This window comes from Camponotus floridanus, unplaced genomic scaffold (genome assembly GCF_003227725.1).
Source record: "Camponotus floridanus strain SB8 unplaced genomic scaffold, Cflo_v7.5 scaffold17, whole genome shotgun sequence".
Lineage (NCBI taxonomy): Eukaryota > Metazoa > Arthropoda > Insecta > Hymenoptera > Formicidae > Camponotus > Camponotus floridanus.
The window spans coordinates 797985-821059 of NW_020229292.1; the positions used below are offsets into that span (position 1 = coordinate 797985).

At 29.9% G+C, this 23075-nt stretch overlaps 1 protein-coding gene across 14 annotated transcripts; it reads left to right on the plus strand.

Annotated features, from left to right (window-relative positions):
- Positions 1–712: 712 nt before the first annotated feature.
- On the plus strand, positions 713–21726 carry LOC105250093 (dynamin). 14 transcript variants are annotated; one of them, XM_025407344.1, is made up of 19 exons: positions 713–1440; positions 2850–2923; positions 3585–3734; positions 3812–4015; positions 4091–4283; positions 4377–4586; positions 5333–5532; positions 5618–5763; positions 5897–6054; positions 7927–7953; positions 9438–9609; positions 9740–9985; positions 10282–10293; positions 11093–11299; positions 11641–11816; positions 11926–11931; positions 12356–12544; positions 14417–14512; positions 20536–21726. In XM_025407344.1, the coding sequence occupies exons 1-19, from the start codon at positions 1277–1279 to the stop codon at positions 20597–20599; spliced, it is 2694 nt and encodes an 897-aa protein (XP_025263129.1). In that variant the 5' UTR covers positions 713–1276; the 3' UTR covers positions 20600–21726. The 14 variants fall into 14 exon arrangements, with proteins under 14 accessions (XP_025263129.1, XP_025263133.1, XP_025263135.1 ...); XM_025407348.1 differs by lacking the exon at positions 10282–10293 and adding an exon at positions 10782–10793 and having other exon boundaries at positions 12419–12544; XM_025407343.1 differs by lacking the exon at positions 10282–10293 and adding an exon at positions 10782–10793 and having other exon boundaries at positions 1277–1440.
- The last annotated feature ends 1349 nt before the right edge of the window (positions 21727–23075 follow it).

The window sequence follows — 23075 nt, forward strand, 5'->3', positions numbered from 1 at the left end:
CCGTATTTTACCTGTCATTACTGTCGCGCATGCGAAAAATCTGGCCCGACCAACACACTGTTAAAAATAACAAGCCGATGGAAGCGCACATTTATATACACACATAAGAAGGAAAGTACATGCAATATGTTACTAAATGTACTTATATACTCAACCACGAATCAATCGATACGGCCGTTTCGGGGGCGATTCCACTTTCTCCCCTTATACCTGGCCAAAAAAAAAAAAGGCGAAAGGTGGGAAGAGAAAAACGAGATTAGACTCACTTTCGCGGCGAAAATTCCACCGCGTGATTTTGAAAATCTCGCGGGCGCTCGCTACAAATCCGTTTCCCATTCATGCGCATCACCTTAAGGGATCTCGCTCGAATCAAGAGCAAACTAAACATTCATGTATTCGGAACATTCATGTATTCGAAAGGAAGAAAAGGACAAGGAGGAGCTTCGAGATGAACAGGCATGGCACAGCTGATATCGGGGCATCGATTGTTCGCATCATCGGAAGCGAGTCGAATTTCCGTTGCGCGCGCGCGCGCGCGCGCACTTGACAATTCACGCGTGGGAGCGCGGAGTAAAAAGGTCAGAGCGTCGACGGACGATATGGATTTTATCTCGCGGCTGCGAAAGTGGGTCACGACGGTGGCGGCTTGTGCGCACGCTTCGATTATCGATTGAACCGCCCTCTTTCTCTCTCTCTCTCTCTCTTTCTCTCGACGACGCGAGGAGTCGTCGATCAGTCGTCGTCGCGTTCGACCGCTCCGTTCATCCTCTCGTTTACGCGCGGCGCCGTAAAAAGTACTGGTACTAGTACGGTGCTGCTGCTCGTACTTCCGAGCAATCTTCCAATTCCTCTTCGCGCGGAAACGTACCCGCGTATATCGCGCTAAACGTGACGGGAGCGAGGCCGATGCGAGATCGCGCGATTCGTATCGTTGCCGCTCTCGCGGGGAAGATGCGGTGAAGCGAGCGTGCGCGAGCAGCCTTCGCGGAAATCGGCCATCTTGCTTAGTGTACGGTTAGACCCCGTAACGAACGGCCACTCGCCTCCGTCAGCCACCCTTAGGGCGGACGTACGTGGGCGCGCAGGCGGTGGCGGAGCATCGGCAGCATCGGCATCGGCAGCTCCAGGTGGAATCGCGACTCGCGTACTCGCGGGAGAGAGAAGAGGAGTGCGCCTGCGTCCGTGTGTGTGTGGGTTATATGCGTGTCGGGGCGCCCTAGCGTGCGTGTACGAGCGAGCAGTGCAATAACGCGGCTTACGCGACTCCGACGACAGGATGGCGGGCAACACGGGCATGGAACAATTGATCCCGATCGTCAACAAGCTGCAGGATGCGTTCACGCAGCTCGGCGTGCATATGCAGCTCGATCTGCCGCAGATCGCGGTGGTGGGCGGCCAGAGTGCGGGCAAGAGCTCCGTGCTCGAGAACTTCGTCGGCAAGTGAGTATCCTCCCTCCCTTCGTCGTTCCTGGTGGTATCCTTTTCTCCCTTCGCAGCCTCGAGATCGGGAGAAGGAAACGTGCGAAGTCTTTCGAACGGACGAGACGAGATATTCGAGTATCTCGGGCTTATCTCATCATCTGGTGAGATAAGAACGATCGAGCACGAACATCGTCACCACCGTTGTTTGTCCCTCATCCGAGATTGCTTCCTTTACGGTTATGTTTCTGCATTTTTTATCCTTCTCTCTGAATTTTGAGTACGGCTTGCTTTTTACTTCGAAGGGGAGGATGTTTGACAGATGAGAGAAACGTCTTTTACTTCGATTCGGCGCCGACGTCTTCGTCGATACGTAAGTCCTAGGCGTGGCGAAACACGCGGGACCTTTTCGACCTCTTGACATGGTTGTCGTCGTTCGATTAATGTTAAAGTTCGACGATGATGATGGCGAGAGGGAGGACCGTTTGACAGTCGTCGCCTCGTGCGTCATCCTCTTCGTGCGAGGCATGGATGAACGCGAAACGGGGCGAGCGTGAATTTACGACGTCAAAAACGCCCACAGGACGACCTGTCAAATGTCTTCTTGTCACCGGAGCACTTTAGAAGAGCGTCCGTTCATGCGCAAAACAGATTTAGGCGAGACGGTTTTACACTCTTGTAGACTCTCGTCAAGCTTCACATTCCAACGTCCCGATTAAACGAAGAATTTACAATTACATGCACAGACATAAAATGTTAGTTTTGAGAACTTACAATTGATGGAAACATGAAAACTACAAATTAAATAATTTCAAAACTAGCAATTTTTTTAATTTTTTAAAAATTATTTATTTGTTATATTTAATTAATTTTTCTCATATATCTATATTTAATATCTCTGGTATTTGAAATATATTTTTATATTCTACATAGAAATTATAATAGTAATTATTTTTATAGTGAGAAATTTTGAGAAATTTTTATGATGCAAAATTGATTCATTGTACGACATTGTCAAATCATGTTGCACATACATAGTCTTTTCAGTATTATTTTTTCTTTCTAAAGAATCCTGATGAATTTGTTAATGTCAATCTATAATAAAAAAATTTAAAAAAAATAAAATAAAAAACTTATCAGTGAAAGGATGTATTACAAATCATTTCTAAGATAAAGTAGATAATCAGACAAGTATGCATATTTTTATCAAAGAGAATGAAGATATTATCATGAAACAAATCATTACTATCTGCATTTTAGGCTTACGTATATATTTTTAATTAATTATTTTAAATTTTTAAAATAATTAAGGGGGACTAATCCATCGTTGTTTTCAAACAACACTTAAATGCACATTATATGTATTTTCTTGTAAAAAAATATGAATGTATTAATTATGACCAATTATAACAATGAGTCTTCTTTCCCAGAGACTTTTTGCCCAGAGGTTCTGGCATTGTGACAAGGAGACCGCTCATCTTACAGTTGATTAACTGTTCAACTGGTGAGTCGTAATAAATAAGGCTGATTATATCATTTCTCTTTTGTTTTGATATTTAATTAAATACAAAAATTTTTACATATGTATAATAATGTCTTTAGAACATCTTTTGTGTATATGTTATTAGTTTTAAAGATATATATACATAAAAGAGAATTTAAAAAATATAGTCTTCTACGGACTCATAATATCATCTTGTTAACCTATTGACTCGTATACTTATGACAATTTTTTTCTTTTAAGCAAGGCATTGCTTAATGCATTTAAATCATTTATATGTGATCCTCTGGTTAACTCCTGTTGAGAAATTTTAATGCACTATGCGTGATATATTTATTATAGTTTATAGATAAATTCATAAAAACAACTATTGATTTTATCATTTTGTAGTATAAAGTAGAATTGATAAAAGTTACTCTCTTGAACTTTGTCATTATCATACTCTTTGTGTCATACTTCCTGAGCCTAAAATTCTGATAAGCCATAAGTTGAGCACATTGTAAAATAGAATGTAATAAAAATGTATATATATTAAAGAATATATATAAAATATTATTTTCAATACTTTCATTTATTTTTTTTTATTCTTTTTAATACATAATAATAAGAATAATTATAAATAATTATAAAAATTCAATTAAATTACTTTTTTCTTATATTGTAGAACACGCAGAGTTTCTGCATTGCAAAGGTAAGAAGTTTATAGATTTTGATGAAGTGCGAAAAGAAATTGAAGCTGAAACAGACAGAGTAACTGGAAGTAATAAGGGCATCTCTAATATACCAATTAATCTTAGAGTATATTCACCCAATGGTAAGTAAAATAAAGAAGTTATTTAAATAAAAAATAATAATCGTTATTTATAATGGCATATTTTTATCTTTTTGCAGTCTTGAATTTAACATTAATTGATTTACCTGGACTTACAAAGGTACCAATCGGAGATCAGCCAGCAGATATAGAGGCCCAAATTAAAGGCATGATATTTCAGTTTATTAAACGTGAAAATTGTCTTATATTGGCAGTCACACCAGCTAACACTGATTTGGCTAATAGCGATGCTCTTAAACTTGCTAAGGAGGTGGATCCACAAGGTATTCAATTAATCTAACAATATTGTTATTATATCTTTTTTAAGTGAATATTAATTTTATGTATAATACTCTAAGGTGTACGTACAATTGGTGTCATTACTAAGTTGGATCTCATGGACGATGGTACTGATGCAAGAGATATTTTGGAAAATAAATTATTACCATTGAGAAGAGGTTACATTGGTGTTGTCAATAGAAGTCAGAAAGATATAGAAGGACGGAAGGATATAAAAAATGCTTTAGCTGCTGAGCGAAAATTCTTTCTCAGGTACACAACAGTTAAACAAACAGTGAAAATAATTTCTAGGCATGACTTGTTTCTTGTTTTTTTATAATATATAACTTTTATTTTACTTTTTAGTCATCCGTCTTATCGTCATCTAGCAGATAGGTTGGGTACGCCATATTTACAAAGAGTTTTGAATCAGCAATTAACAAATCATATCAGAGATACCTTGCCAGCTTTAAGAGATAGATTACAAAAACAACAGTTAACTTTAGAGAAAGATGTCGAGCAGTATAAACATTTCAGACCTGATGATCCTGCAATCAAAACAAAGGCTATGTTACAGTAAGTGAATTTAGAATTTTATATTATGTTGGTTTACAGTTACTCAATACTCATCTTCCATTCATAAAATGTATATAAACATTACACATCTTATAGCAGAATATATTACACATACATTACATGTTATGTTTATATAACATTAAAATTTCTCTCAATGAATGTGTGCACTATATTTTATATTTTCACCACAAAATTATGCAAGCAAAAACTATAGTTATATTCATTTTTTCTTAATTTATATAATTTGGATTTTATGGGTGGAGTGTCTTGAAGTTTTAGATCATTTACCTTTTGTTTTTCAGATCAATTCGAATGTATATGTAGGTATCCTTGTTCCCTTTTTTAGTTTCCTTTAACAAGAATAGTGTGCCACATATTTGCATGAAACTTTAATTAATTAAAGAGCTGCGATTGTGTTATGTTATAAAATGCTTAGTTAATTTAGTTTAAAAATTAAAAATTAATTTTGCATTAAATTATTCTGCTACAAGAAGATTAAAATTGCTAATATGTATAATTGCAAATAAAATTGCTAATATATATCTTTTTAACACATGATGTGGTATCTTGTTGGGAAATATATGACATTTTGTTATTTAAATTTACAGATTGTGACACACACACAATAACAAATATTTCAGATGTGTTTTGTGAATGGTAGATAACATCGAGACTCTCTACCCATGTAATTAATATTATTTTATGACAGGTTATATTACACGAATTAATAGAAAATTATTTTTAAGGATGATACAACAACTTCAATCAGATTTCGAGAGAACTATAGAAGGCTCTGGTTCTGCACAAATTAATACTAATGAACTCAGTGGTGGCGCAAAAATTAATAGACTTTTCCACGAGCGTTTCCCATTCGAAATTGTTAAAATGGAATTTGATGAAAAAGAATTAAGGAGAGAAATTGCTTTTGCTATCAGAAATATACATGGTAAATTTCTTTTGCCTCGATCTAATTTTGCATGTAAAGTTTTACAAATATAATAAGTAAATTACTAATAAAATTTTGATTATAGGTATCAGAGTAGGATTATTCACCCCAGATATGGCTTTTGAGGCAATAGTGAAAAAGCAAATAAATAGACTTAAAGAACCAAGTCTTAAATGTGTAGATTTAGTTGTGCAAGAACTTAGTAATGTTGTACGCATTTGTACAGATAGGGTAAGTAAAAACATTATAATGAAATAATAAAAGATAGAATAACAATGTTATCTTAAACTTAAATGGTGAAACATGAGTCAATTGTACATTTCTTACATATTTTTACATCTTATTGGGATTTGTAAAATTACAGATGTCACGCTATCCTAGACTGAGGGAAGAGACAGAACGTATCATAACGACATACGTCAGGCAACGCGAACAAATGTGTAAAGAGCAGTTGGTTTTGTTGGTTGATTGCGAGCTTGCATACATGAATACTAATCACGAAGATTTCATCGGTTTTGCAAAGTAAGTAATCATTAAATATTTCAATGTTTTTATGTGTTATATTTTAACTATAGATTTAACTATTATTTTCAGAGATAAAAATAGTTAAAAATTTTCAGTTTATTTAAGTTGGTACATCTAGTTCCTACATGTCATTTTTGTTACACTTATGTGTGCTTGCTGCTATATTTTTTTATTTTGTATTAAGTTTGATATAGCCACTAAATAGCAACAGATTTTATGTATAATGTTGTTATAGTATTTAGGCGAACTTGTGTATGTTTTAAAAGACTGCTTTAGTTGAAAAGATATTAGCAATATATGAATTCACGTGTATTGCATATTTTAAAGTTGTACGAAAAGTTTCTAATATTTTACATATTTTATAATGTATTTCTATATTTCATTTAATATAATAACAGATACTTATAGTCTTTCTTAAAAGATATATTTATTTTTTTATAAAGTTTAGAAATGCATTTGGAAATTTTATATACTAAAAAGTCATTTAATAATTATATACGTAGTAAAAATTTGTTTCATTTTAAATATGTTAAAGTAGTTAAACATGTTAAAGTAGTTTTAAAAGCGATAAATTTAATATAGAGTATGCTTAATACTTGGTAAAGTGGATAGATAATTATAAAGATAATTTGTTTGTAAGAATCTACATAAGAATCTACATAAGAAAATGAAAACTTTAACATTGTTGAAAAATATGATAAAAAAACGTACTACACGTGATTATCAAATTTTTTGCTTGCCATTATTTCTTTATTCAAAATATCAGCGCATATATTTTCACAGTCAATGCATGTCTTGCTAAAATCAACTCACATAGCAATCTTTGATCATGGCAACATTCTTAACTTCTCCTTTTAAAATTAAAAGTCACTTTAGAATTTAATGAGCAATAATTTATCTAATATTATTTTTATTCAATCTATACTCGTATGACACTATGCTAAAATCATACCTAAGTATATGCTAAACTAATTTCGTCTCCATACATTTATCTTTGCAATATGTTTATCTTAATTAATTTCTGTTACTTATCTGTCACTAATATAACTTGATCTGTTTTATTTGTTCTGCTTATAAATAAAAACTTTTAATCGAGTATTATATTATTTTTAATGTTAATTCTAAAGTTAAAAGATAATAGAATTAAAATTACTTGAAATTTACATAAAACAATTGATTGTGTTAAACCAAGAGACGCTAACATTTATCTTAAAGAAATAATTTCACACATTATCAAGAATAAGGAATTGCATTTGCATATGTTACATTCTTCTTAGCTCATTGATTTTTATTGTTGTGGCTATATAGCAATATTTCTCTATATATTTAATTCTTTCTGATTTTTATTTTTTGTTTATAAATAATATCTCTGAAAAACATAAGATTATGAACAATTATGTTAAATATTTATATGTATACAGTTTATATTAATTATATAAATATGATTATATAATAGAAGTAAATATATTCTTTATATATAGAATCGATAATGATGTTGCTGAAAATTACATAAATATCATTGTAAAATTTTATTAATTTTATTTATAATATCATTGGGGACAAGGCACATACAAATTCTGTACAGAAATAGCTAGCTATTTTTAGTTCTTGTTTTCTATTACATATATATATATATATATATATATATATATATATATATATATATATATATATAATCTTAGTAAAATCATTAAAAAATTGTAATTAAATAACCAATTTACGTGACATTTATTTTATAATTTGTAAACTTATTTATGAAATTATGTGCCTTACCCTAATCAAAATAATATGGCCATATATCTTTCTTTTCTCATTATTAACTCTTCTTCAAACTTCACAATTAAAGAAATGATTTAATTATATTGGCAGCGCTGCAGCCAGTTGCCATAATGCAAGGTAAGAATATTATAGTACATTCCAACAAAAATTTACACTACATTTTTATTCTTTTTTTATTTTCACGCTCTTTCTTTTTTATGCTTATTCTTTTTTTAATATCTCTTGCTTCTATATTAAGTTAAAATATTAATATACTATAAGCTAAATTTTAGTAGTTTTTAGCTTGATATTGTGTTTATCTAATTTACTTTGAGAATATTAAAATTAAGAATATATATATATATATATATATATATATATATATATATATATAAAGAATTTTTATATTTTCTCTCTTTCTCTATATATCCATATTTTTATTATTTAAATTGTTATATTAATTTTTAAACACTATAGTTAATTAGCATTTAAAATAAAAATATGTAAATTACCATATAATGCAAAACTAATCTTTAGTTAATTTTCTTTGAAATTTCTTAGAATTATATTTTTACACGCTTTTTTTGCGATATTTTTTTAAATTTTAGATTTACGTTCGTACAACAATCTCGATACAGTCGAATGTTAGAAATTCTTACAATTTATAGTCGAACTATTGAATTCATGTTATCGAAAATTTTGCATATTAATACTATGAGATACCATTATTATATATACATTGATTTGAATCTGTTTATTTTTAATTGTTTTTTAGTATGCATTTATTACTGTGTGGATTTATTTTTCCCAAATTGTAATTTTGCTTTTTTTCTAATCAAAATAAGTATTTCTCGTTTTTATATTGCATATATCAGAAAATTAGGATTCTTACAAAGAAAAATAATTTCTAAGTCACATCTGTACGTCATTCGAAAAATTTTTAAACTGTATTTCATACAGCAACATCAAGCCTTAGTTTTATAATCTATTGTTTTGCGATCAATGTAATATGTGCTTATGCAATCCTCTTGCACTACAATGGAAATTATTGCAATGTTGCCTAATAAGTGGTAGCTATACTGCACGTGTTTGTAATATGCTAATGTTGTTTAAGCAGTTATAAAACAAATATGTGCTTAGAAATTTTTGAAGCTAAAATGAAGCATAAAATGTGCATGAAGCAAAAATAGCAAAACAAATACACGATTATTCTGTAATATTTTTTATATTAATACTAAAGTAAATATTTTTTTAGAATTATTTTTTTCAAAATAGTTGTATAAATGTACATTAGTTTTTGTAGGTAAAGGCACAAAGTACTGTCCACCTTTATTCTAAATATTGTTTCTTTATTATAAAATTTAAAAAATATCGATTTAATAGTATATATATATATATATGTATGTACAAAAATTTGTAACACAAGCTATTTTATATTAAGCAAACATTATTTTTTTGTGCGGTATATATTTATTTGAAACATGGATGCTAGGATACTTATACTCACTGTTTTCTTTTACTTATTATAACCGACTAATGTAAGATTTGATAGCAATTCTTGCAGTTGGGTATATAAAATCTCTTATTTGGCATTTCATTATACATTATTATTTATGTTACAGTGCACAGCAATCGTCGGAAAATTCTGTTAAATCTGGACGGCATACATTAGGCAACCAAGTAATTCGCAAAGGCTACATGTGCATACATAATCTCGGTATTATGAAGGGCGGCTCAAGAGATTACTGGTTTGTTTTAACATCGGAGAGTATCTCCTGGTTCAAGGATGAAGAAGTAAATATCGATTATAATTATTTATGTAATCGGTTAAATTTGATATTAAAAATTATATCATATATTACAAAAAAGGAAATCATTGATTTTTAAGAATGATATTTAATTTATGATATTTTTATGTATGAAGGAACGTGAGAAGAAGTACATGCTGCCTTTGGATGGACTGAAACTGCGTGATCTAGAACAAGGTTTCATGTCGCGACGTCATTTATTCGCGTTATTCAATCCGGAGGGGAGAAACGTATATAAAGATTACAAGCAATTGGAGTTGAGTTGTGAAACTCAAGATGATGTTGATTCTTGGAAGGCTTCTTTCTTAAGGGCTGGTGTGTATCCTGAAAAATCAACAGAACAAGCGAATGGCGAAGGAGAGGTGAGTTTATTATTGATCAGGACATACAATTAAATAATTACATATGTATGCTTTCATAAAAGATGAAAGATTTATGTCTTATGTTTTATATCAGCTAAATATCAGTTTATTTATTAAAGAGAGATAAAAATGGAGATATTTATCCGAATCAATTCTATGCACAAATTTTCATATATTTATAATATAAGAATAACAATGTATTCTATTTTTTAAATTATACAACAATTTATTATAGTATTTATTAGATACGATAATTCATTATATTATTTATTAGAATCTATTTTAATTTATTTTAGGATAAGCAGAGGGTGAGTTAATAAAAATGATAGAGATGACAATTTTGTTTTCGATTTATTAACTGTGTGATCTGAATATTGTTGAAAATAACTAACAAAAAGATAATTGCTTTGGAAATAATTTTGACTATTTTACTTGAACTTTTTAAAAAATTATATATATATATATATATATATATATATATATATGTCGAGAGATTTATTAATTTAATGTGCAATATATATGCCGATAATTTATTTACATAATTTGATATGTGAATTCTATATTTTATATAAATACTATAATTTTTATTGCTTCTTAAATACTGTTAATTATACTTGCATTGTTTGTATAAAGAAGAGAGAGAGAAAGGAGTGTATTTTCTTTTCAATTTATATCTATATAAATTCTTTTCCAAGATAAAATATTAATTATACTAAGTGTATAATAACTTTTTATTATACTAAGTGTATAATAGTAATCATATTTCTTTGTTTCGTATTTAAATCTAACTAAAAAGGAAGGATATGAGGTTCGTACAATCGTGTTTTCAAGAATTATATATACGACACTTACATGAGCATCGGACACCTCCTCGACACCTCGACACATTATTGCACATTGTTGCACATTGTTGCACATTATGAAACAAAACATGTTACTTTGCATTTTGATAAATTAATTAGATTTTTAGACTGATTGATATTGACATTTTAGTGTAATGTTTTGCAGTACTGCGAGTGCTGTTTTATACATGCCTTTAATTATTGAACATTTGGAAGCAACTTAATCAAAACAAGAGTTTAAACAATCTTATTTTTGTTTATATAGGGTGGAACAGAAGGTCAATCATCAATGGATCCTCAATTGGAGCGTCAAGTGGAAACAATCAGGAATTTAGTAGATTCTTACATGAAGATTGTTACGAAAACTACCCGTGATCTAGTTCCAAAGACAATTATGCACCTTATTATTAATAACGCTAAAGACTTCATTAATGGAGAATTGTTGGCGCATCTTTATGCAAGTGGTGATCAGGTAAAATATTGATACAATACATTTTTGAGCTTATACTGTAGTTTATTGCAGAATAGTTGTTTCGTTTTAAGAATTTTACAGATTAATCCTTTCTCCATTAATCCTTTCCCGTAGTCAAACAAAGAAATAAATACTCTGAAACTATTCAATGACCCTGTAATTGTAAGTATCCTTATCTTTTCCATTCCTCTCCAAAACCAAAGAATTGTGTGTAATTTATGTTTTTCATTTTTCAAACAAGTATACATATAATATAGCCCTATGTTTATACATATTTTTGAAATTCTTTTTTTTCTCTTATTTTTACCTGAAAGAAACATTTGTGATGTGTATGCAATTAGGCTTCCATGATGGAAGAATCTCCTGAAGAAGCGCAGAAACGGGAAGAGATGTTACGCATGTATCATGCATGCAAAGAGGCCCTTCGTATCATCGGAGATGTCTCCATGGCCACTGTTTCAACTCCAGTACCACCACCTGTAAAAAATGATTGGCTGGCATCCGGCGAGAATCCAAGGTAACCTTTATGTTATTCCTAGCAGGATTTATCGCGTATTTTACTAATTTTTTTATCCTTACATTTTGTACCGTCTGCTTTGCCATACATTTGAACACGGTTAAAACAGTCTTGGGTAAGATTCTTTATATATGTGTGATGCATTTATCTTTATTTTTTTCTTAACTAACAATGTCATCAAGAAAAACATCACATTATGCATGCTTTTCCTATTAAGAATTTTCTATAAAAATATTAAATTAAAGAGAGATTATAAAATATCGCTAGAATTTAATTAATTTTTTAATAAATATTTATTTCAATTTAGTATATTTTACAATTGTTTTATACTTTTAATTAATGATATCAAAAAGTTAAATGGACTCTATGTTACATATATATATAAAGCAGATAAAGATTTCATTTATATGATAATTTTTGTTATATATATTGCTTATAACTTGCTTGTTTTTGTTCAATTAAAGTTTTAATTCTTAAAGGAATTTATCTGAATGCGAAAATTCTTTTATGAATTATGAAACATGCTACATAAATTCTAGATTATCACCACCATCTCCTGGTGGTCCAAGACGCGGAGTGACACAGCCACCACCTCTTTCTAGTTCACGAGCACCACCACCAGTACCTGCAGGCGGTCGACCAGCACCAGCCATTCCTAATAGACCTGGTCCGGGTGGTCCACCACCAACTCGAGCTAACCCTGGCCTACCTCCACCTATGATACCATCGTGAGTACATATTACATTTCATATAAAAAAAAAACGAATTTAAAATTTAAAATTCTCTATCTATGAATGTCGCTAAAAAAATGTTGATTGAATCTTATATCGTGATTTTATTATCTTATTGATCACAATTCTAATGCTAAATTATGTGCACATTGAAATTTCAACCGCACAATAATATTGTTTGTAATGTGATTTTATATTCAAATTATAATCACATGCAATAACGTGACATGAAAATGGTACCATTTCACAATTGACCTGGTGAAATCAATACACTTTGCTTTCTCGAACATCTCTCGCCCATCTATATTAAAGTAGCTTGTGTATCTGGGGCTTGGGTGCTAACTTCACTTTCTATTGCAGGCGCCGACAATAAGTCTTCGCACTAACTCGCCTATTCGCTACTAATCAATATCGTATCCGTATTGCATTATATATATATATATATAGTCAGTGTATATTTTACACAAAACACTTATTTCCTAATGTTACTATCTGTCTGCATACACTACAAAGATTATAAAATCGATGTTAATTAAGTAGGGGTGTGAAAATTACATGAGGATTATTATTCTAATCCTCCCACGTCTTTACGTTTTTGGAATTTAATTGAGCTTCCAAGTGTCGAACGATTCCTCTAGTACATTTCACCTGCGTTTTATACATACATATATACATACATCCATATATACATACATACATACATACATACATACATACATACATACATACATACATACATACATACATACATACATATATATGACAATGACATATTTTTTATTCATTCGTAGTAGTTCAGAAATAAATTACGAATATAGAGAAAGAAGATGTACAGAGCAATTCTCTGTTTTTATTCTTTATAATATTATGTCTCTATTATTTAATACTTATATTTCGTGCAGTGTAATAATTTTAGTATATAATGTATATATACATATATTATTCTATGTATTATCTGTCGCGCGGAGATCAACACACACCCCTAATTGTAGTTATATTTTAGCGCCAATAGTACATGAAACCTGTGCAATACTAAATATTTCTGAAGGTACAATTTTCTTGTTCGTAGGAAATGGAGATATAACATATATATATATAGTCGAGTCACACATGTTTGATTGTAAATTACTTCATTGAAGCTGTATATCATGTATATATCGTTGAAAATATTATCAAATAAAGGACTTTGTGTTCTTACGGTAGATAGATAACGTTTATTTTACTTATACTAACAGCATGACATTTCGATAAAATGCAATTGAATATAAAAAAAAGTCGATTGCGTATCTTCGAAATTTAAATTAGTTATTTACCAATTATCTCATTGATGTATATTTCCTGTAAAAAATATCAAAGATTATATCCTATATATATCCTATTTAACGTACAAGTCCAAAGCTTCTCAATCGCATAAATAGCACTTCTTACTTCATATATGTCCTTTGTCACTTAAATGTTTTATATGAAGCATAACACCAATTTGAAACTTGTCAATTACTATTTATGGACGAATATGTCGGTGCCTGCATTACATTTATCAAAAGAAAAAAAATAGTGGCATATAGTATAATTGTAAACGTATTTATAAACAGGAGCTAAGACGAATTTTATCTGACAGTTTAAAAGTGGCTCTTGAACGAATATCGTGTTGCTATTATAAAGTGTTTTTATAACTACTGTTACAAAACTATATATATCCCTTTCCCCGGTTAATGTTACTTTATCTCGTATTTAAAAAAAAATTGCACGCTTTCCTCTAGGAAATGCGCATTATAAGTTAATATTTTTAGCAATATAATGTATGAAATTAAAACAAACTGTGTAAGAGTGAGATCTGTAGTCAAAGCTGGGTATCCGTGGTGTGTTTAGTCGAGGGGGTGGTCTACAGCAGAGGATGACGCAAGCTGCGACACAGGCTGCGACGCAGGCCGCCGTGCACGAGCTGATGGATGCGTTCAAGATCAAGTAAATAGATATCCACCAATTGAATTTCGAGTTGTATCCCTCTAACGATATAATATATATATATATATATATATATATATATATATATATATATATGTATGAGTATTTAAGTGTGTGCGCAGTAGATGGTAGACTGTTCAGGGTTGAGAAACTAATTCCAGTGTTTCCTCTACTTTAAATTAGATCTTTATTAACGAAATTCCACAAAGAATAATCTACTAATTTAATCCCTTTGCGTTTCTTACATATCTTTCTGTCTGTCTTGCATGGTATTACATAAATTTCATTAACGGTTATGCCTTTTTATTAAATTTGTACACACATATGTGTACGTATATCTTTATTTAGATGCATATTTGTATAAGAGGTAATTCTATAATCTGCATATTGTATAAGAAGTATTCTATAATCTGCATATTGTAGGATAAAATATATATCTGTATTATAGGAAACGAATATATATATATTAAGCACTTTTTACACCTCTATCTAATAATATTCTATATTACTTTAAATGTTTTTAGGAGATTTAATTATGATAATTTTCAAAATCACTAATTGAGCAATAAAATACGTTTAACGCTGCAGAACTGGAATCAAAGTGTAACGGTCAGGAAATGTTATGAAATAAAATATATACATATATATGTGTAAAAAAAAATAAATTGAATCCTAATGTAGAGATTAGTACAATTAACCCGATTTCATTGTTATTTTCACACCATGTAAAAGTGTGAAAATTTGCACATAGTCTCGTTAGTGAATCTAGAGCAGAATATTGTGAATTTTTTCCTAAAACACTGTATTTTATATCCAGTGAATCTATCCTGGAAAGTCTACCAGAACCCGATAATGTGATTGATAGTAGCTTCGTATTGATTGTAAAGAATATTTCCATTGTTGAAGAACGAGTCTGATATAAATATTGTGGTATATGGTATAATTATGTCTGAATTGCATCTGATATTTGGATTATGAATATTGAGGGAAATGTCGAACGCGTTGTCGTTGGCGATAATGAGATAGATAAGAAAATGTCATGCTGTTAGGAAAGTAGCTAAAACTCATGCGCGAATATATATCCAATTTATTTAAAAAAAAAGCTTCTTTAATGGCAAAAATATTGTATTACATAGAATATCTCGTAAAGTCTCTCTCTATTTCTCTCTCTTCCTAATGAACGTTTGTTACCTTTTTTTTAGCATTAAACAAATATATATATATACATATATATATATATATACTACACCATATATAAGAGAACTATATAAGAGGAAAGAAAAAATATTACGAATAAATATTAATCCTTATGATATATAAACAAGAAAAAAAATGTGCTCAGACATAGGATGTGATATAGCGTAGAATGCTTCGAGGATTTTGCATGAAAATCCAAAATCACGAAATTCTCTCTATTTTCCCTCTTTCTTCCCTTCTTCTTCTCTCCCTATTTCCCTGTTGCTGTCTTTTTTTCTATCCACTTCTATCTATCCCTTTTCTATTAATAGTTTAAATTAATAATAACCGCACTTATTGAGAATAATAGTAACCATAATATCACATATAATGTGTATGAGTGTACATCACACATTTGATAGGCATACACAGTGTATATCACATTTAGGAGCGACGTTATATATTTTGTATAATTTATAATTATTTCTCCCGAAGCTCTCTCCCTAATCATGCTTGCGATTCAACTATGTATGTATATAAGATGAATTTTTCGTAAATAGGAATATTTAGGCGTATTCGCAAAGCAACGACGTGCTTCAAAATTTGTATAGTACGTACAGTTCTTGCACAAAATTGTCATGTGTAAAAGAAAGATATGAAGAATGACAACTTTATAGGCTCATTATATAAAACTTGCAATATACTTGAAAATCTTTGCTAAACTGAATTGTACTATACATGGAGCGATATGTGTTCTCATTTCAAATATGTTTGCGCAGTGATTCGGAGAGAAAGAAACTTAAAGGCGATAATCGAAGTGCAATTAAAATGAAAAGAAGATATTTTTCGTTACAATATATAGAGAGAATGTCTCCTTGGCTAGATAATAAATTTAGAAGAACATTGTCGGCAGAAGACTCGTATTCTCCGTGTCATTGCACTCCTCGTATTCTAACAGTCATGAATTTAATAACGATTCAAAAAAGGCAGAAAACTTGAAAACTTAAATATAGCTACAAATGGTATAACTATTGTAATATAAGATTTATATTCTCTCTCTTCAAAATTGTATCAATATTAAAAAGGCCTAATAATATTCCTTATAGCCAACTTAAATTTATTTCTAATTTATTTTAACTCGTGGCAGAATACATTTCTTCAATTATACACATTTTTAGCGATTGTATATTAAATTGTCTTTTGATTAATTTGGTTTGAAATTTTATTGCTCTTTCTCCGAAGCACGTCGGATTGATCACATCTAGTTTTATGTACCATGGATATTATTAGCTCATGGTTTAGATGATTAATAAAGTCCCGAGAGACTAATCAATACATTTAGCGCAGAAAGAATAAAGAATATTGAAGGAAAAATTCCGTGTGCAGCCACAAATGGTATGCTATTGTAATGTTATTGTACAGTATAACTTGTATACAGAGAGACTTGTATACTGATCCTTTAAAGCAATTATTAATCAGTATTAATCGAACCCGAAGTATTAGGAAATAATAAACCTTTAATGTGGTTATGAAAATATTAAAAACGTACATTATATTATAAGATATATATCCGTAGATTTCTTTAGCAATGCGTTGTGTTCCGTACTCGGTAGATTATGAGAGATTTTGTCCCAACTTACAAAATAGTCATTTTTACGTTAGTGAGTTGTAAAAAGGCTCCTATTTGTTTTTGCTTCATTGTTAACATATAACAATGAAACAAAAACAAATAGAAGCCTTTTTACACAAGCTTTTTGATCAGGCATATCACGTTGCACTCGTTGCATCGAATATTATTAACCAAAATATTCAAAGTTCTCTCGATTTAACCCAATATGATTATTCCACCTTCTGATAGAGTGCACCCTATCTATATTTATTTTAAAAAAATAGGCTCTGGATCACGTATACTTACATACAAACACATACATAGATCCTCTTGGAAGCTATAGAATCTATATTATCTGTTAGTCTAGAATAAAATATACAAAAAAAATCTATGTTCTTTGTGTGGCCAGAGCGAGGAGAAAAACACTTGTTTCATACGTCCATGTTTGCACCTGTAGTAATTCTCGTTAAATCGTAATATTGTGAAAATTAATATATAAATGCATCTGGGGTAAAAGACGATTTGGTGGAATATCGACCTCGAGTCTTACAACGAAGGATAATATAATAACTTTGTTTAGCGAATTTATGAATATAGTTTGAAACATATACATGATTAATTAAATAGTTTAATATATTTTTAAATATGTTCGTTTGCCGTTTATTTTATGATAAAATCGAAAATGTTAGGGTCTGACGTTGATTGTAGACAAATTGTGTGGAGTCGATGAATATATCAACTTTAACTTTTATCTGTTGTTTATAAAATGGAAAAATGTTTACACAACAATATGTGTTTGTGTATATATATATATATATATATATATATATATATATATATATATATACACGTATTGTTGTATATATCTATACAAACTTCACATTCAACACATTAACATATATATATGCTTCCATTTAAAGCCTTATATGTCACTATAGTTACGCTTAATCTCATGTAAAGCTAATACCGAGTAAGTATATAATTCTATTGTACATTACGGGCTGAGAATCTCCAAATCGCCGCGCTTATATAATATGAAAAATATTTTAAAAAAAGCAGAAAGCACACAGACGATGATATTTCAGTCAAATAGTGAATCGTGGGTTTGCTGCCGTTGTTTTGATATTTCGAAGGGTTTTGGCACAAGAAAATCACATGATACAAACCTTTGCGAGAAAGATCGATAAGATGTGAATGATTTAATAAATCTAAATGCTATAAATAACAATTCTTTAAACCGGAATATATAATTAATAATTCGAAGCTGCATCAAAGATACGCGCGCACACATCTTTTCTCTATTTATATTGTGACCAAAATCCTTTGATCGTACGCGGGTAAAGTATCCTCCAATTATATAATATTGAGCCCTTGATAAGCAAAATTTTGCGATGGAAACCCATACAGCAAAATCACTATGTACTTCTATTTCCAGATACTAAACAGCATAGTTCTCGTCGATTAATACAAAACTATGCATATCGCCCTTGTTAATTTTTATATCATACATTGATTTTTATAGCGATTTTTATTCATGCCGCTAAATCCGACCAAGAAATCATAATTATATTCTGAGATAAATTTCTCCTTGAGATATTGTTAAAAATTATTATAATAATATTCGAGGGTTACTTGATTAAGTTTTTCTTGCGGTATATCCCAAAAGATACGTTGTAATATTGCGCCATGTGCGCGTAAGAGAGGAACACACACTGTTTTACTGCAATATAAATGTGTATATAGGAAGTAAATATGTCATAGAATATATCTCTACATGTGTATATATGTATACATATGCATACACATATACGAGTACATATATATGTATATATACATGTATACGTACGTGAAAAATAAGATTACAATGAAAAGAACATTGCCTTCACGAACAGTCGAAGACGCATTTCCGATGGGTTTTTATCACGAAGTAAATAATATTTGTCTTTCTTTTCATTAAAAATATGTATTGTGAATGTCTTTTACATATATTGAACAATTGAAATTATTGCAGCATTGAAATTATTCAAAATTGAACTAAATCAGAACTGGTGAATGTGTTCTCCCCGAGCACGGGGATGCGTATTCGCGTTCTGTGTATCTTTCATTAAATATTGAACCTTGTATTTGTCTAACTTTCATATGCTTTCTCCTGCATTCAAGATTATTTGTTAGATTAGTTGTTAAAGAAATACTATAATTATAATTTGTACAAAATTTTCTTAAAATTGATTTTTTATTAATTGTAGTATAGTATATCTAGTATGAAGAATGATTTACAATTACATTTGTTTTTATTTCTAAAGGTCTCAGATTGCAATTACTTAGTCTAACACAATCTTTTTGAACATTTTAATATATTTAAAAATTATAGAAATATTTAGGAAATTGACTGGAAAACTTAAGGAAGTATTATAGTTATTAAAATTATTTTGTTCATATGAAAAGTAAAATGTCATTTGTTATTAATGAATTAAAAACGCATTGATTCTGAAATGAATCATATTTGAACATTAATTTTTTTTTAAATTGTTATTATATTTAACGCCGTTGTTGGCATTAAAAATATGAAATATATTTTAGATTTACATAATTTTGTTTATTTTAATCAATTTATCTTTTATATAAGATGGCAATAATGCAATTGAATGTTTCTTTACATCTACATTTATTTTTGCATGTGTTGTCGCTAAAGCTTAAGCATGTTGTGTAAATCACTTATATTTCTTTTTAATCCAAACTATTGAGAGATTTATGCTATTTTAATATTTTAAACTTATACATTATATATTTTTACTTTTTACTTCTTCATTCGTGTGTTGCAATATATTTATGATATTTTTTTTTTAGATTAAATGTGTGATTTTGTTTGATTATATATTATAATGCTTTTCAATGAAATTAAAAAAATTTATCTATTATATTTATATTATATTTTCATTATATCATATATTTTCTAGAATTTATTATAATATGTATTATGCATGTATTCGAAGATTATACACTTCTTTTTTATTATACATATAGTTTTTGATATTTAATTAAAATTATATTTAAATTTTAATATATATTGCTGAAGAGAAATAGAAATTTTATATAGTCGAACATTTTGAATTTTCTAAGCTTCTTATATTTGCGTATTGATTTCATGTTTTTCCCATTTAATAACTGTTCCCTCGCGGTGTATTTCCGTTTCAAATTTGTGGGCACATCCAACACTTAATATCTGTCTATGTTGTAGGCGTCCCGTACCCAATATTCCTCCCCGAATTCCCGACAGACCATTCTCCGGCCGACTAAACTGAGCTAGTCCGACAGCAGCGGCATACGAGACAATATCTCGTGTACCTATGACAATTCAAGACAGCATCAGGAGAGATCTTGTTCGAATGATCGATGACAGGCCACGACGAAAGCTCCGCAGGCTATCAGGAGAAATCCGCATTTTCGCGATGAGGACAAGAAGTTCTCCTAAAATCAATATTTCGTCCTGTGATCTCAACGGCCTCAACATCAAGTTGTTGACGTTTGCCGATAGAGACAAGGATCAAAACTGAAGAGGAATCATTCACGCAGAGACAAGGAGGAAGCAAGGCTGTGTTATATGAATATTAAAGAAGAAAAAGGGACCAAGAAACGAGGCAGAAAAACGGCTCGTCTGTTTCTCGATGGTCAGGACAGCCAGAGGGATCCCATCAGTCACTTCTTCAATCGTTTTCTCTGATATATACTTTGTTTTCTACCTTTATTTATATACAATTAGATTCGCGATAGACTATTTAATTATAAGTATTAACACCGCGTGCTTGATGTACGCCACGTGTCTTTTTTTAAGAAAGTAACTTTGTTCGAGACAGCAGTAGAGATCTTACGACAAGAAGGACAATTCTTAGGTGCGTTCTTATCGATCTTGTTCAACGATTTAAAAATTATTTAAAATCGATATTATCAGTATTAAAAAGAAAGAACGAGTTTATTAATTATTCATAATGAGAATATAATAGTGCGAGTTTTTCGAGAAATATCAAAGATACAGTATTACTGTACAACTTAATTTCGATTAACAATCTGTAATGAAATTGCCTAATGTAATATTAATTTCTTATAGATACTTTTTATAAATATTTCCTCTTTTCTGCCTGCGATGTATTCGATATATGACGTCCTTCTTATCGTAAGTTTTTTGATGGAAGTATTGTAAAAACGATTCTTTTTCGCATACGAGACGAGTATGGGCAACCCGATTACCTCGATTGTAAAAAAAGAGCTAATTAGAACAGAAGGACTAAGTCACGTTTCGCAGAGGAAAAACGAAGAATTTTCTATCGAATACGGTATCAGCATTCCAGAGAACGCCGAGATTTTGCAATTGTACAAAATAACGCAGAAATATAAATTATTGTGACCAATGCATTATTATCGTAATAAAATATCTCCTTTCATTTTACATAATAATAATGTTATCTCTAGGGATCGTCTGCGACGAACAATGAAGTATAGACGATACGACTATCGATGGTACGTAATAAAAGATAAAAATTTAATTTTAATATTTGTTTTAAGTGATCGTAGAGAATTTTGTTTCATACCAATGCATGCGCAGTCATATTTTTTTATAATTGTTTTTTGCATCATAATATTAATAAATAATAATTTTAATAAATTGTATTATATATGAAAAATTTGTGTATGCACATACACATAATGTATGTATACAGATATATATACATATATTCATACATATGAATATTTTCTCTGTTTAGAGAGCCCTCAGATTGGTATGAAATTATTAAGATATTAATTCATTAATGCAATGTCGCGAAATTTGCGGTAATAAAAATTGTAAATTAATTAATTTTATATGATATTTGTTTAATCAAAATCAATTTTTTAAACATTATTGTGCCTATTTCGTACAGTAACTGAAAATATAGCACTTCTAAAATCATGTCAAATATCGATAAAATTTTACCAAAATTTCCATTAGTATTCCTGCGCGTTGTTTTTTCAAATTATCTTGTATCGATTATGCACGCCCGAAATATATATTTGATATGTCGCCATCTCTATTCTGTCATTCAGTTTCAGCTGATATGTATATATTTGTGACAGTATTACCCAAAATGATTCCATATTTTATGTAAAATTAATTAATAATTTCATTAAATTTCCAATAATTTTATTTTATATAATTAGATAGTATTCAAAATTAAACTGAGATTACATGTAAAGTACATAAAACTATGAAACAATTATTCATGAAGACTTTGATTTATTCATCTTTTATAAAGCCACTTTATATTCGCCTATTTTCCTGCTATAACCGTATTATCTACCTGAAAAATTATCAAGCAAAGTAACTTGTCACAAGTAATATGATTATGAGAATCCAGTTTCAAAATATAATAATTACATATAGCTTCACGAATTATATCAATAATAAGAAATTTATTATTATTTAGAAAGAAAAACTCAAAGGCAATATTGAATATTTCAAAGTAATGATGAATTAAAAAATTATTCTGATTAAATCTTGAAAAAATTATTTTAAATTTACATAATGGATTATACTATGATATCTAAGTGAAAAGAAATGCGGATAATGTGTCATTTTTTTAAACAAAAGATTGTCAATCGATTAGACAGAATTATCAGATGACAAAATGTAACAAAATTTACAAGCTCATTAAAAGTCCAATTCGGCATAGTTTTATGTGCTAAAATTTCTCCTATCGTAATCTGTTTTTTGGAAAAGAGAGGAATGTTTTGTCACAAAGAGAA

Coding starts and splice junctions, on each gene's coding strand:
- LOC105250093 (XM_025407344.1), top strand. CDS start 1,277: ATGGCGGGCAACACGGGCATGGAACAATTGATCCCGATCGTCAACAAG. Junction 2,924..3,584: donor GTTGATTAACTGTTCAACTG/GTGAGTCGTAAT, acceptor CTTATATTGTAG/AACACGCAGAGTTTCTGCAT. Junction 5,533..5,617: donor TGCTATCAGAAATATACATG/GTAAATTTCTTT, acceptor TTTTGATTATAG/GTATCAGAGTAGGATTATTC.